This window comes from Theropithecus gelada, chromosome 16 (genome assembly GCF_003255815.1).
Source record: "Theropithecus gelada isolate Dixy chromosome 16, Tgel_1.0, whole genome shotgun sequence".
NCBI lineage: Eukaryota > Metazoa > Chordata > Mammalia > Primates > Cercopithecidae > Theropithecus > Theropithecus gelada.
In genome coordinates, this window is record NC_037684.1 from 25,163,944 (window position 1) to 25,178,583 (window position 14,640).

The 14,640-nt window shown below is 50.8% G+C and overlaps 2 protein-coding genes across 5 annotated transcripts in view; both read left to right on the top strand.

The window, feature by feature from the left end:
- HOXB3 (homeobox B3) overlaps positions 1-14,640 on the top strand; it is a 41,455-nt gene that overhangs the window by 10,918 nt on the left and 15,897 nt on the right. For 2 of the 4 annotated variants that reach the window (XM_025361822.1, XM_025361823.1), the window contains exon 2: positions 5,327-5,504. The exons of the other annotated variants lie outside the window; for them this stretch is intronic. The gene's annotated coding sequence lies outside the window, so the exon portion shown is untranslated. The remainder of the gene's footprint in view (positions 1-5,326; positions 5,505-14,640) is intronic. 4 annotated transcript variants of the gene reach the window in all.
- On the top strand, positions 951-3,829 carry HOXB4 (homeobox B4). The gene is made up of 2 exons (XM_025361829.1): positions 951-1,469; positions 2,306-3,829. Exons 1-2 carry the CDS (start codon positions 1,013-1,015, stop codon positions 2,602-2,604), a joined length of 756 nt encoding a protein of 251 aa, XP_025217614.1. The 5' UTR covers positions 951-1,012; the 3' UTR covers positions 2,605-3,829.

Genomic DNA, 14,640 nt, shown 5'->3' on the forward strand with positions numbered 1-14,640 from the left:
GGAGGCGGCGGCATTAGCAACAATTAGAACGTCTCGGACCCATGGTTAGTATTGCTCGGGTGGTTATGGAATTAGCAAATTGCTAATCAATTCTGCTCTCAAAAGTTGCAGGTTTTTTACCCCAGCGCTCTATCCATAGTGTGGGAAACCAATTCGTTTCTCCGGGCTTGAGCCGCGTGGATTAAAGGAAGGAGTGGATAGGAGAAGGGGGACAGACGGACTGACTGATACAGTCTAGCTAACTGCGCAGCTAAATGCGATTTGGAAGGCGAGGTCTCCCCGAATTAGTGCATGAATTTCCTATCGATCCGCCCGCGGTTCCATTCATCTCTGACAAGTCCCTCTGCGCACCCGCCCTCTAGCTCTGGACGCCTCCTCTCTCACCCCTACTCCTCCCCATCCGGCTGCAGAGAAAAGCCCTAAGCTCTATGCTCTGGCCCCCGTATGGGTTCCCCTTTCGAGACGGAGCCCCCAGCCCGCCAGTAACCTAACTCCCCATAGAGACGCAGGGTGCTAGGGCTCCCTCCTGCCGAGGGGAGGAGACTGGGGCCTATGGAAGGTAGAGAATGCTGGGCAGAGGTGAGGCAGAACAGGAGGAGCTACACCAGGAGCCCCAACTTCTTAAGGGATCTAGGGTTTGCGCTCTGCCTAGCGCCCCAACAGGCCCTCCAGTCGCAACCTGCGCGCGCTCTCTCCCTCTCTCTGATCCCAGAGAGAGCGAGGCAAGGAGGGGGTCGCCCCGCAGGAGCCCTATGTAAATCCTGGTGTTGGGTGGGTGGGTGGGGAGGGGGAAGAGAAGAAGGGGAAATAAACCTCTGTGGCTGGAGTGGGGTCCGGGTGAGCAGATTTCCTTATCCGGGAATCGCAGGCGGGTCGGCCATTGGCTCGGAGGATCACGTGGGCGCCTAACTTTGTTCACTTGACAGTAAGTAGGAGGGCTTTCGGAAACAGGAAAACGAGTCAGGGGTCGGAATAAATTTTAGTATATTTTGTGGGCAATTCCCAGAAATTAATGGCTATGAGTTCTTTTTTGATCAACTCAAACTATGTCGACCCCAAGTTCCCTCCATGCGAGGAATATTCACAGAGCGATTACCTACCCAGCGACCACTCGCCCGGGTACTACGCCGGCGGCCAGAGGCGAGAGAGCAGCTTCCAGCCGGAGGCGGGCTTCGGGCGGCGCGCGGCGTGCACCGTGCAGCGCTATGCGGCCTGCCGGGACCCTGGGCCCCCGCCGCCTCCGCCACCACCCCCGCCGCCCCCGCCACCGCCCGGGCTGTCCCCTCGGGCTCCTGCGCCGCCACCCGCCGGGGCCCTCCTCCCGGAGCCCGGCCAGCGCTGCGAGGCGGTCAGCAGCAGCCCCCCGCCGCCTCCCTGCGCCCAGAACCCCCTGCACCCCAGCCCGTCCCACTCCGCGTGCAAAGAGCCAGTCGTCTACCCCTGGATGCGCAAAGTTCACGTGAGCACGGGTGAGTGCGTGGGCACCCTTTCCCCCTCCCACCCCTGGAGCTTTACACCAAAGGGACCTCGGAGGCATGGGTGGGGGAGTGAGCTGGGGAAGCCAATTGTCCCCGCTATAAACTCGCCATTGCCAGAGATTTACGGTCGCCTGTTTTCAGAGCCACATAATTACATCCCCCATAAATTTTTATGGCCTGGTGGGCCCTGAGCCTTTGAAGTAGGTTCCCCATCCTCTTCACCATTCTCACCAGCGACTTTTTCGCCAGGGAGATACAGTCTCAGTGAAGTTGGAAGTTGGGGAGGGGTGTAGGAGATGGAGGAGGAGAAGGAGGAGGAGGTAATCCGTATTTAAGTAGAGTTGAGTCAACTCCCAGTATTTATTTTTTCCTTTCTTCCAGTCTGACTCCTTGGCTGGAGAAGTAGGTAAAAGTTTTCAGTAGGGGCAGGCACTGCTTGGAATCTGAGCAGCAAGGGTGGGAACTAAACAGAGGAAAGGTTTAGGGAAACCTCCCCTCCCTCTTCCACCCCCTTATTCTCCCATTCTGGGGGCCCCAAGCTGAGGGAGAGAGAGGAGCAATTAAAACCTTGGGGGAGTTCTCACATGTCCCCCCTCCCCACCAGACACCCAAACAACAAGGACACAGCACAGCTCTCCAAAACTTGGAGGTCTCTCTCATTCTTGGGTCTTGCATTCTTCCCTTTTCGTTTTTCCCCCTCTCCCTCGGAAGGAAGAAGAGGTGTCGGGAGAGGGAGGGAGGGAAACACTGTGTTCGCTGGAAGAAAGGGCTCTTCCTTTCGGGGGCAATAAAACTTTCTCTTTCTCCCTCTCTCCGTGTGTGTCCAGTAAACCCCAATTACGCCGGCGGGGAGCCCAAGCGCTCTCGGACCGCCTACACTCGCCAGCAGGTCTTGGAGCTGGAGAAGGAATTTCACTACAACCGCTACCTGACACGGCGCCGGAGGGTGGAGATCGCCCACGCGCTCTGCCTCTCCGAGCGCCAGATCAAGATCTGGTTCCAGAACCGGCGCATGAAGTGGAAAAAAGACCACAAGTTGCCCAACACCAAGATCCGCTCGGGTGGTGCGGCAGGCTCAGCCGGAGGGACCCCTGGCCGGCCCAATGGAGGACCCCCCGCGCTCTAGTGCCCCTGCACGCGGGAGCCACGAACCTCGGGGTGGGGGTGGGCAGTGAGTGCAGGGGATGGGGTGGGGGGACAGGAGGGGGCCCTGGGGCCTGGGCCCCGGAAAAATCTATCTGCCCTCCCCCACACTTTATATGCGAATAAACGCAGAAGAGGGGGAGGGGAAGCTTTATTTATAGAAATGACAATAGAGGGCCACGGGGAGGCCCCCCCCAGAAGCAAGATTCAAATCTCTTGCTTTCTTCCTTAAAAAGAAAAAAAAAAGAAAAAAGAAAAAGAAGAAGGAAGAAGAAAAAAACAGAAAGAGAAATAGGAGGAGGCTGCAGCTCCTCGTTTTCAGCTTTGGCGAAGATGGATCCACGTTTCATCTTTAATCACGCCAGGCCCAGGCCCATCTGTCTTGTTTACTCTGCCGAGGAGAGGACGGGCCTCGGTGGCGACCATTACCTCGACACCCGCTAACAAATGAGGCCCGGCTCGGCCGCCTCCGCCTCTGCTGCTGCCGTTGCTGGAAGACAGCCTGGATTTCCTTTCTTTGTCCCCCACTCCCGATACCCAGCGAAAGCACCCTCTGACTGCCAGATAGTGCAGTGTTTTGGCCACGGTAACAAACGCACACACACTCTCCCTCATCTTCCGTGCCCGTTCACGGAGGGCCAGAGTGACTGCTCACCCACTTCCACCGTGGGGTTGGGGGGTGGGGAACAGAGGAGGGGAGCAAGTAGGGGAGCGGGTGGCCTTGACAACTCAGGAGTGAGGAGGGAAATTGAGTCCAAGGAAAAAGAGAGACTCAGAGACCCGGGAGGGCCTTCCTCTGGAAGGCCAAGCCAAGCCATGCCTGGCAGGGTGAGGGGCCAGTTGAGTTCTGGGAGCTGGGCACTACTCTGCCAGTCCAGAGTTGTACAGCAGAGGCCTCTCTCCTAGACTGAAAATGAATGTGAAACTAGGAAATAAAATGTGCCCCTCCCAGTCTGGGAGGAGGATGTTGCAGAGCCCTCTCCCATAGTTTATCATGTTGCATCGTTTATTATTAGTATTGATAATATTATTATTACTATTTTTTTGTGTCATGTGCGTCCTCTCTCCTTTTCTCTTTCTGACATTCCAAAACCAGGCCCTTTCCTACCTCTGGGGCTGCTTGAGTTTAGAACCCTTCCTACTTGTGAATATCTGTGTGCTGTACAGAGTGACAATAGAAATAAATGTTTGGTTTCTTGTGACCAGCATAGCGTGTTTTTGTTGAAACATTGGCGTAAAGATATGGACAAATGCCACCCAGTGTATATTTTAAGCACCCTAGTGGGTTCAGCCTCACATTGTGTGTGGTTGAAGATTTTTTGTCAAAGAGTCTGATGGGAATTTTTATCTCAGAGGACTCCAAATTGTGGTGGTTGGTTTGTTTTCCTTTTAGGGTGGGTGTGTTTTGTTTTGGGGCTTTTAATTTTTTCCCTTCAGTCCAAAAATGGATTGAAAGGACTGGGAGGGCTGATTCCAGTCCCTAATGGGGGAAAATGTTTCATTGTAGGACACAAGAGGCTTAAGTATGGCAAAGCCTTTCATATCGTGATTTATTTGTCATAAGCAAATAAAATGCGGTTAAGCTGTCTCCTTCTAGACAGACGGCTCTTTGGTTATTAAAGTTCCGAGAGAGGACTCCATGAGGCTGGCCTCTTTCCTCGCAGCATAAGAAGGTATCGCTTTCCTCTGAGGTGTTTAAGGCTTTAATGAGTCTAATTTTTTGCACAGATGTTTCTGGGTGTTTGCAGGTTTTCAGAGTATTTTTATATTACAAAGGAGCTAGCCAGTGCCATAGCTCAAACTCTGACAAGCAAATAGATAATCAAGAAGACAAATGGCCTCTTTTGTGAAGCCTTGCTCCAGTATTAATTTTCATTTTCTTTCTCATAGAAAGTATCGAAAGTATGACTGGGGACCAAATAGCTTTCTGTCTCTGAGGTCCCAGTCACCCCTAGAATGGAGTGGGGGTAGGGGAAAGGGGTGCAGGTGACCCTCAGAAGTTCTGTCAGGCTGGAATTGCTTTTGTGCAGCACTGCTTAGAAGTTCTGAGGTCTGGGAGCTCCAGCCTCAGGGTCTCTGGTCCATTGGTCGTCCAGGGTGCAACCACCCCACCTCCAAAAAGCTCGGGGCTCGGGAGAGCATATACAATTAAAAGTCGTTTTTTCAGTCCCATTTCCTTTCAGAAAATAAAAAGAACCAACCCCCCCGGCCCGCGCATTTTATTGTTATTTATTTTGCATTCCTCTAGCTTGCAGCTCTGGTAGTTGGAGGCTGGGTAGGGCAGGGGGAACCGGCAGGCCGGTGTCCCCAGCCGCGAAAGGGCTGCTGAACTGTCCGTTTAAATGCTGCTGGGAGACTCATAAAAAATCGTCGTGGACCTGGAGGATGAGAGGGGCGAGCTTTATTTCGGTCGGATTGCGGTGTGGTGTTTTAGCTGCAAGGGGATGCCAAAGCCCCGAGTTGAGGGGGAAAATAGTTCTTAAAAAAGTATATGCCCCCCCAAGGAATGTCTCTAAAGAACCAAATCAAAGCTGCTCTTTGGAAGGTATGAATAGAATTTAAAAAAAAAGATTTCTATGGAGCTTAAAGTTCACAGCCATTCTGTGTAGACAAGAGCTAAGAAAAATGTGAGAATTATACAGAAAACCATTAATCACTTCTTTTCTTTAAATACGTATCCTCTCTCCTTTGTTATTATTCAACAGCAAATCTCCTCAGACCGGCTGTTGGGGGAAAAAAGTGTTAGCCGTCTCTCCCGGATCTGCAAGGGAGAAAAAATTTGGAACCATAAAGTTGAAAACTTTTTTCTCTCAGTTTGGAAGAAGCCCTTCGTCATGAATGGGATCGGCGGAGTTCGGAGGAGAGGAGGCGAGAGGCGCAAAGGTAACAAAGCCCTGGCCCAGGCTGGCGTGTTTTGATCGTTTTATGAGCTCTTTTCACAAGTGAAAGAAGAAACACTCTCTCGCCTCCTCCTTTTTGTTTTTTAACTCTCTTGACTGGGTTTTTACGGTGGATGCTTGGGCAGGTTTGCTCCCTTTTATGATGACTGATGCTTGGGTCAGAGGGAGAGAGAGAGGGGCCTCAACACCTGGAGAGTGTTTGAATTGGTTGGGACTGAGGTGTCAGGACCCATGAAAAACCCCAGAGAAGAAGGTTGTTCTGTGAGGCAGTTCAGAAGCGCTTTTCTGGTTTTGGAAAATGCAGGCAGGCACAGCGAGCTCCAGCATGTGTGCATGGGTGTGTCTAGTGAGGTCCACATGTGGTCGGTGTGTTCCTGTGACTCTGCTTGTCTACACTGGGGACTGGTGTCCCCTATGCCTGTTTACCGGTGCGATGCTGTCACTGCTGCCTCCTGGAAAAATCAAATCCAGTGCTTGAATGGAATGTTCCAGCTTTGGAGCGGGTATAAATGGATATATGTTCTTGTTTTTCTTCTTGTGTCTAGCTTGGGATTCTAGACAAATACGTGCTACTCTCTGGAGCAGGAAACTGCTCAGTTCACAGGCGAGGTGCACTGATGCAGAAATATTTCTCTTCTGCTCTGTCCCCCCAGCCTTCTTCCTGAAGCAGCAATGTTGGTTTGGTTTCCCTTTGCTCTCCTAATTTGAGGTCTCTGTTCTCTCCTCTGCAGCCCTGTTTCTTAGGCTGAGGGAGTCAGTGGGCTCTGCAGCCGACCTGAATGTGTTGGCCCTTTTTCCCTGAGGCCTCACTTAGGGTTTGGAGGCGGGAGGCTGGCAGGAGAGAGAGTTCATGGAGAGGCCACGTTTTCTAGGCGATTAGCTCAGTATTAGAACCACAAAATGACCTCGGAAGCCCCTTGACCTCGCTGAGACTGGACATTGTGTTGGCTTTTGCCTCCTGCCCAGGAGGGAGAGTCACACCTCTGCAGGGAGAGGTCCTTGGCCCATCATATGTCCCATCTTCTCCAACCCCTCTAGGCCCCAAACCCATCTTTGCGATTTTGAAACTTTTGGATTATTTTTCTATTACTGTCCACTGGGGGAAAAGACATAAAGATTTTTAGCCCAAGGGTCCAGTCGGGGTAGGAAAGTAGGGTGCTTATCTGTCTCTCTGTACACAGCACCTTCAGCAGTCCAGACTCCAGCCATCCTCCCGGCACCACTCCAAGGTCCAGTTCATCTCTTTACTGTTTCACTTGGAGGGAACTGAACTGAGGGAAGAAAGACAAAGGGAGAAGATATGAGAGGTTGGAGGGGCCTAATCCACAAGGCTTCAGAGGGCCAGAGGAATAAACTCCTGAGCTGCGAAGAGAAAGGGCTTCTGCCATGAACATTGCTTCACAGGCTGTCATCTCTCTGAGGGCTGACATCCAAATCCACAGCCTATCAACCCATTTTCTGAAGTTCCTTTGTTTAGGAAGCTATTTCTACAATCACCTTTACCTCTTTCCCCTAATTCTTAATCTCCCCAATAACCAAAAAAAGCCCTTGGAGTGCCTCACCCACCAGAGGAGCAAGGGAAATGGGAGGAGGATCAGTGCAGACTATTCTGAGTACTTTCCAGGGCCTGCTGTCCCAGCTTAGCCAAAGTTTCCAGAAACTTTTAAGAAATAGGTGGAGGATTTGTCAAACAGTGAGCCCTGAACATAGAGCCTTTCCAAAAACTGTTTTCTGTTTGCTGTATCTTAAAAATCCATACCAGCAGCCACCCTCTTGGGGAGAGACAGAGACAAAGAGAAAGAGAGACAGACACAGACAGACGCTGGCTGGGAGGATGAAATGTTCCCCTTCAGTTAAGACTAGAAGAGACAGAACCTTGCTGGGATATGTGGGTTGTTGGTTTGCATTTTGTAAATGGTTTCTTGAAATTTGGGGACTCTATTTCAGGCAATAAATAGCTGGAGTGGTTGATAGTCTCTCCTTTATCCCTGGGTGGCATAAGTAGAGGGGCTGGAGGCCTCAGGAAGGAAAGAGGATGAGCACAAAGCAAGCTAGGCTGCTCCTGGACTAAAAATATTTGGGGCTCAGGGAGATGTGCATTCATTACCTATAAGGGCAGATAGCCAGTTGTGGGCCCTCTATAGGCTCAAGTGACAAAGACCTAGTCGCCAGGGACTTTACAAACTGCTTTCTGCAGTGTGAGGATTAGGGCCCATCAAAGGGAAAACGAGAGAGACCATAGTCAGAGAAAGCTGGGGTTCACGAAGGAGAACTGCCAGATCTCCCATTTCCTTCACTCCAGACAATCCTAGTGCCACTCCAGTTCTCCCAACTTTCTGATTTCTTTCCCTCTTTCTCCCCAGTTCCCTCGGCCCTCCCCATTCTCTCTCCTACTTCCACCCGCTTGTCCTGGGCAGAGGGGGTTGCCCAGTCCTGCCAGAGCCCTCGGAGGCGGCCCCAGCACTGGCGGTGGGTCTCCCTGGGAAGTGGCGGCTGGGGAGGGGGTCTGGTTGGAAAACGGAGTTGGGAAGTTTCCCAGCGTGAGTTGAGCGCTGACGGATTTGTGATCAGCCATAAAACTGGCGCGTTCAGATTCGTAAATCAATCTCGCCTTTCTCACAGTGTAAACGTTCACTTTATCGGCAGCAAGAAAGTGCTCGGCTCGCGATCAGGCGCTTGTTTATTTGAACGTGGACATTCCCAGGATCCAAAAAGAGTGTGGTCATTTTAACAGAACCTGCCGGCGTGCCTTCGTGTCATTTTGCTGTTCTTTTTCTTGTCCTTAAAAATTATTTCTCCGTTTTAGAGATTGCTCTCTTCCCACATCCAGCATTTCTCTCTCCTCTCTCTCTCTGCTCTCTATTTTTATTTTAGACTTTAGCAGAGTGTTTTTCTTTGGAGGACCATTTTTAATGGATTTGTGGCCAGAACCTTTCAGGGAGTTGCCCTCGCTGGAGCCGGGAGCAGGGCCCACGTCGGGATCAGGCTGAATTCAATACCAGTCTGTGTTTTGTATCTGGACAATCAAAGCTGACCACCTCCCCTACAGAGTCCAGGCCTGGCCGGCGCCCCCACCCCATGAGGCCAGAGCAGATTCCAGTGCTTTTGGCTGGGGCAGAAGCTGTGCAGCTGCCACTGTAGCTGGAACCTCCGAGGCTGAGACCGGGGTGGCTGTTTCTTTGGGGTTTGTTAAGACAACCGGGTCCTCAACCTTCTCTCCACTGAGTTGCTTTTGGTTTAGACCCCTTCAAACAAGCTGGGGGAGGCCCCTCAGATCCCTGCTCCCCTACCCTAAAGCTCATTCTTCCTGGATTCCCCGCCTGCCCTGGAGGCTGTGGTCCTGGCTGCCTTGAGAGCTGCTGAGGACAGATAAGGCTGCGGCTTCTTCAGGAATGTCTTTTCTGCTTCCCTTTGCATCCCCACCCCCACCCCATGCCCCGGCCGAGAACTCTGATTCTAGTTGCAAGTAACTGGTCAAGTTTGGGTGGGGGATTGTTCTTGTTTTATTTTGTTTATATTTGAGGTGAAGGGGTCTGTGTGTCTCTCTCTTTAGGCCTAGGGAATAGATAGTCCCTGATATTTAACCCTTTAACAGGCACAGCCGTTCCCCATCTTTTTCCCATTGATCAGCCTCCATTGTTTGTTGATTGGAAGCTCGGGGTGCTAACACCTGGGAAATAGGGATCCTGGGGCTGCCAGGCTGACTTCAAAGCTTTTCGTCTCTTTTCCCTCCTCTCCTGTTCAAATCTCCAGCTGTCTTCACTGGTAGGTTTGGGAAGCGGGGGGAAATGAGACAGGGTGTGACATAGGTAGGGAGAGGCTGACAGTCCGATTCTTTTGTGTAGAAACCTTAGTCCCAGTCTTTGTCTCTAGAATCTATTTTCAAACGGTCAGTCACATTTGGTTTCCTATAGTAGTAACAACACAAGAGGGAAAAAAAGTCCCCCTTGTGGTTATTCTCAACTCTAAAAGCTCCAGAGTAATCTCTTCACCCTGTCCCTTTTTTGCCCCTTCAAAAGGTACCAGAAAAGATCAAAATGAGAATAAAGCCAGAAGTCCCATTCTTTATCCACTTATACCACGGACTTATGAAGTGTTTATTTTCAAAGTGGCTCCTTCAGAAATTTTGTCCATTATTTAGGAAGTCCCACTCAAATAAATACCCCCAGGAGTGGGGGAGAAAATGCAGCTGGGGAGGAAATCTTAATCCTAAAGGATGCAGAGAGAAGAACTGGAAGCTGAGAAATCCAGGGGCTTGGAGAAGGGCTCTGTGCCCACCCCACCCCCACCCCCCAGACGCCCCTGCAGACTATTTCTGCACCTCCACGAACTAAGCAGAAGCAAGAGGAGAAGGGAGAGAGGAGAGGTGGGCTGTGGGTAAGTGTGTGTCCAGAGGGGTTAAGGAGCTGCAGATGTAGTAGGTATGGATGTGAGTGTGGGAGACAGACGGAGACCTCACTACTGTTCCATTGGTGGGTTCGGGGGGAACTTATTTTGCAGGAAAATTTCTCCTCCTGAAGGGGAAGGTCATAGTGGTCCTTTGAGCCTGAAATCGAAAGACCCCCTTCCCCCTCCCGGTCACGTGATTCATTAAATAATTAATGCCGAGGTTGCAGAATAGATATGTATTCGTCAGGAAAATCACAGGCTCGGTCTCCCTGTTTCTGACGTGCAATTCAACTGTCCTTTGAAAAACAAGCCTGTACCCCGAGAAAAAAAAAGAGAGAGGGGGAGAGAGAGGGAGAGAGAGAGAAAAAGAAAGGGAGACAGCAATAAAACAGCCCCGCAGCCGGAGCCACACCGCGGGCTGGGGTATTGTAAGTAGAAGGGATTTCTCACTACCTACCGCGTCTTATATGTCCATGTAAATTTATTGTTTGTTATTAATGTTATTGTCGTAAAATGTGACAAATAGCCATCTTCATTTCCTGCCATTTCTCTTCACACGGTGCTCTGTGTGTTTATACCCATTGAGGCATTGCATAGAGATTTTAGGAATATTCTTCTTTTCTCTCTCTCTCTGTCTCTCTCTCTTTCTCTCTCTCTCTCCCTCTCTCTCTCCCTCTCTCTCCCTCCCTCCCTCCCTCTCACTCTCTCCTCCAACCTTTTTCTTGATTTATAGCAATATGGGTGTCAGCTTCTCAGCCGGCATGCCAGCCATTGTGTGTGTGTGTGCGTGTGTGTGCGCGCGTGCGTCTGTGTGTGTTTGTGAGCGAGTTGTGTTGTTTATGGCCATGTCTTCGATAAATCATTTTTCACGGAAAATGATGTGGAAGCTGGGCTGTTTCTGCGGCCAGCCGGGAGAGAGTCGCTCTCGGAGGCACTTCCTCCCTCTCTGCTCTGCTCCGCTCCCAGGAGTTGGTTATTTCAGACGATTTACAGTAATATATCAGCAGTTAATATGAAAGCTCTATAGCTGGAGGTCTTAAATTACAGCATCTGTGATTATCAATTAAAGCGAGATTTGTATAAATTTGGTAAACCAGAAATGCCTCATTGGCATACAAACCCAGTCAAAGACCACAGTCTAATATAAAAATTATATTTGTGAGCCTGATAGAGCCAACATTCCTGCAGCAGCAGACAGAGCTCTATTTTTTAGCAGCTCCCCTCCAGGAGTTTGGCTTCTCCAACTCCAGCCCTGGGTGAACAAATCCAACTCTGAAGGCAGAAGGAGCCTTAAGAGTAAGAGAGGTGGAAGTGGAGAAAGAAATTACTGGAGTTGAAGGCAAAGATTTTTGTGATCAATGGAGACCAAATCAAAGTTCTGCGCGATTGGAAAGGGATGGGAGGGGTTCCGTTACATTATTAAAGCTTAATTTATAGGACTGATGTGTCTGGGGGGTGGTTGAAGGTGGAAAAGGAGTTACCCAAATTGGGGGAGACAATGGAGGCAAGCAGAGGGTGAAGGGCAGGGGGAGAAGCTGAACGCTTTGGCTCCCCACCCTCCTGGCTAACAAAACAAGGAAATGAATTCATACCCCAGGAGCCTTCCTTTGACCTGCTGAAACAAAGAAAAGTTTCCTCGGCAGTGAGGGACTCTGTGTTTGGGGCTAAAGTGGGGAGAAGTTCTCCGAAGTTTTTCTAGAAATGTTCTAGGAATCAGGTGGTCCCAGAAAGTTGGAGTGTTGGAGGATGTCGAGTGTGTTCTTTTAACTAAGTCCCCATCCAAAAAGGGAGCAAACGGGGTGCAGATTGGAGAGGGAGGGGAAGAGCTGTTAACTTTCCCCTATAATTTCATGTGGAGGTCACAGTTCCTTCCTACTAGGGGAGAGGCTGCTGGTCAAGAGCAAAGCCAGAGGTGGCTTTGGGGAATGTTCTACACTGTGCCCCAAAGTTGTGATGGATGAAGTGCAGAGGGCCAGAGCCTTCGCCAACTCCAGTCCCAGCTGTTGGCCGCTCATTCCCTGACTGGAGCCAGGCCAACTGACTTTATAGCCACAATTATCTGTGATATTTAACTCTGCCTGCTAGTGTAAACCTTTGAGCAGGGAAGTTAGAGCAACGCCGCACCCAGGTGTTAATTATTCATGGCATCCGCTAGCTACGTGGAGTGGCAGCTCAGGCCCCAGTCCCCGCAGCATCCAGGAGCTCGCTCCCACACTCTCCTCCAAGTCTCATCCATGTTAACAAGGGAGTTAACACACTGAGTCTCATCCATGTTAACAAGGGATTCTCAATGGGTGGTGGGTGAAGCCTCCCAATTCGGGAGTCTCTGTTGAAAAGGGTTTGAGGAGAAAGAGAAGGCCAGGACCCAAGGCTGGGATAGGTAGAGGCACTGCCTGACCTGGATAAAAGGAACTGGGGAAAGTCTGGATTCAGGGGCAGCTTTGACAGCACTGAAGATTGTGAGGAGGTGGGAAGGGCTGGCAGAGGCAGCACAGAGACCTGGGGCATAGGGGTTCCAAACCTTTCAGTCTCATTCCCCACCCACTCCTTGAGTGTTGGAGAATCCCTCATACATTCAGTGTGGGAGGCAAGCATTTCTACTTCTCCCTCACCTGGAAAGTGTGGGGTGGTGGAACTGTGAAGAGGGTGAGTTCTCCCTCAAACTGGTGGTCCACAATTAGGGCAAAGTCTTGGAGTTTTTGAGAGAGCAGGGAAGGATCACCTCGTCCATGGGGAGGAGGAGGAACATGAAAGAGAAGGAAGAGGGTAGAATCATTTGTATTAGCTTCTGAATTCAGCATGCTTTGAAAGATGGGAAAGATCTGCTCTTCGGGCCAGCCCATAACTAGCGTGGAGAGCCAGTCCCACAGGCCCCCTTCCCCCTGCCTGCGTTTGCAACTCCTCCTCCCCAACCCTTTTCCATCTCCCCTCCTGCTGCTACCTTTGCCTGTGACGTGGAAGTCTGACCAACCACCCCCCCACTCCAGCAGCTTTTCCTCTTTATTCTTTCAGCCCTCTTCAGGTCTTTGTCTCCTCTGGCCCAGAGAAGGGGAGATGACACTGATACCCCCTCCCCCCCCTTTCCCCGACACGCACAGACTCTTCCCCAGGAGACAAAGCAAGGGCACCATCCCTTGCCACCATTTTCTGGTAAATCCCCTCATGTGATGCCCAATGCCTTCCATCCAGGCATGTGGGCCTACCCCAAATCAGCAAGTTTGAAAGGATTTTGTTGTTTATATGTACATTTGCTTCATTTAGCTATGAAGCACCCTGTCTCTTACAAGTCCTGCACCCTCCACCCCATTGATTTGCTTTTGTGTTGTTCAGGGGTTGGGGTAGAATGCATCTGGGAGACAGAGCTCTGGGAAAGCCGCTGACTCTGTCTTCTCCGGTAATTCTCTGCTGGTATCCTCTCTATATAATTGCAGTATTTATCTTTGTGCCTTTAAGAAGCCAGGCTGCTAACGCTTGCTTTAGTGACCAGAGGAATTGTATAGAAAGATGAAGAGTGAGAAGAGGAAGAGAGGGACCCAGAGAGAGAACAAGCAGCAGGATCCCTTTCTGGGGTGGAAAGTCAAGGCTGAGCCCAAGGAGGGGATGACAGGGAGAGTGGAAACAAAGGCCAGTCAGAGGGGAAGGGAGGCTGTCCTGGAGCAAGGAGCCCCACAACTCACAAGGGGACGCACACACACAGTTAAGTGAGAAGGGAAGTGGCAAGGAAACTACTCCCTTTGTCCTCTTCTCTCTAGAAGATAATTTCTCTGGACAGAGGGTGGGTTCCCCCACAGAGGAAAGGGAAGAAGAGACTCAACCTAATGAGTGAGCCCAGAAGTGATTTCTGGAGACACTCCTAAATCCTTTGCAAGGCTCAATTCAAATTCACTAAAGACACTGAGAGAGACAGAGTTTGAAAAAGACAAAGGGGCTGTGAGAAAGGAACCGAGACAACAGAGATGGTTAGAAAAGACAGAGAGACCCAACACAGATAAAGAGCCCAAAGACCTTGGGGAGCAGGCACAGAAGGAAGCTCCTCCAGGCTCCCTGGTCCCTAGTAGCCTTCTTTACAGGAAGCTGCCCAAAGCCCAGGCCATCTCAGAAACAACTAACTCTAGAGTAGGCCCTTGGGGGTGCTAAATCAGGTGTGAGGCAGCTGTGGCAGGATCTGAAGTGCCAGGGAATGGCCAAGATGACCAGGACACTTCAGCCTCCACCACCATCGCCAGCATCAGTAACTTAATCATTGGGACCTCCCCAAACAGAATTTCATCATGGGGGTGGGGGAGTTGGGACCAGTCGTTGACACCTGGACCCTGCAATCCTTTCTTGGCTTTTCTTCCCCTTTGTGGGTTTGGTCTCTTTTTTCTCTAGGGACCTGGAGAAGTTGTTGATCTTCCAGCCGCCTAAGAACTTTCACCTCCATTCCACATCTCCCTCAAACTCCCAGCCTTAACAAGCGGATGCTTCCCCTACTAATCTCCTTCCTCCCCCACCTTACAGGAAAGAACAAGAAAAGGAAAAAGGGAAAGTAAGTTCCTACCAGCCTAAGCAGCTTTAGAAAACTCGAGGGAAAAAGGGAGATGCAAACGTTTCTCGCCCCTCTGATCCTTCCCATTGGCCCCTCGCCATTGCTCTGTTGCCTCCATTGCCCCCCTTCCTGTCCCCACTCCTGTCCTGCCCAGAACTCTCTCCCTTCCCCTCCCTTCTCTGCCGGGTCGGACATATGGAAC

Coding starts and splice junctions, on each gene's coding strand:
- HOXB4 (XM_025361829.1), top strand. CDS start 1,013: ATGGCTATGAGTTCTTTTTTGATCAACTCAAACTATGTCGACCCCAAG. Junction 1,470..2,305: donor CAAAGTTCACGTGAGCACGG/GTGAGTGCGTGG, acceptor GTGTGTGTCCAG/TAAACCCCAATTACGCCGGC.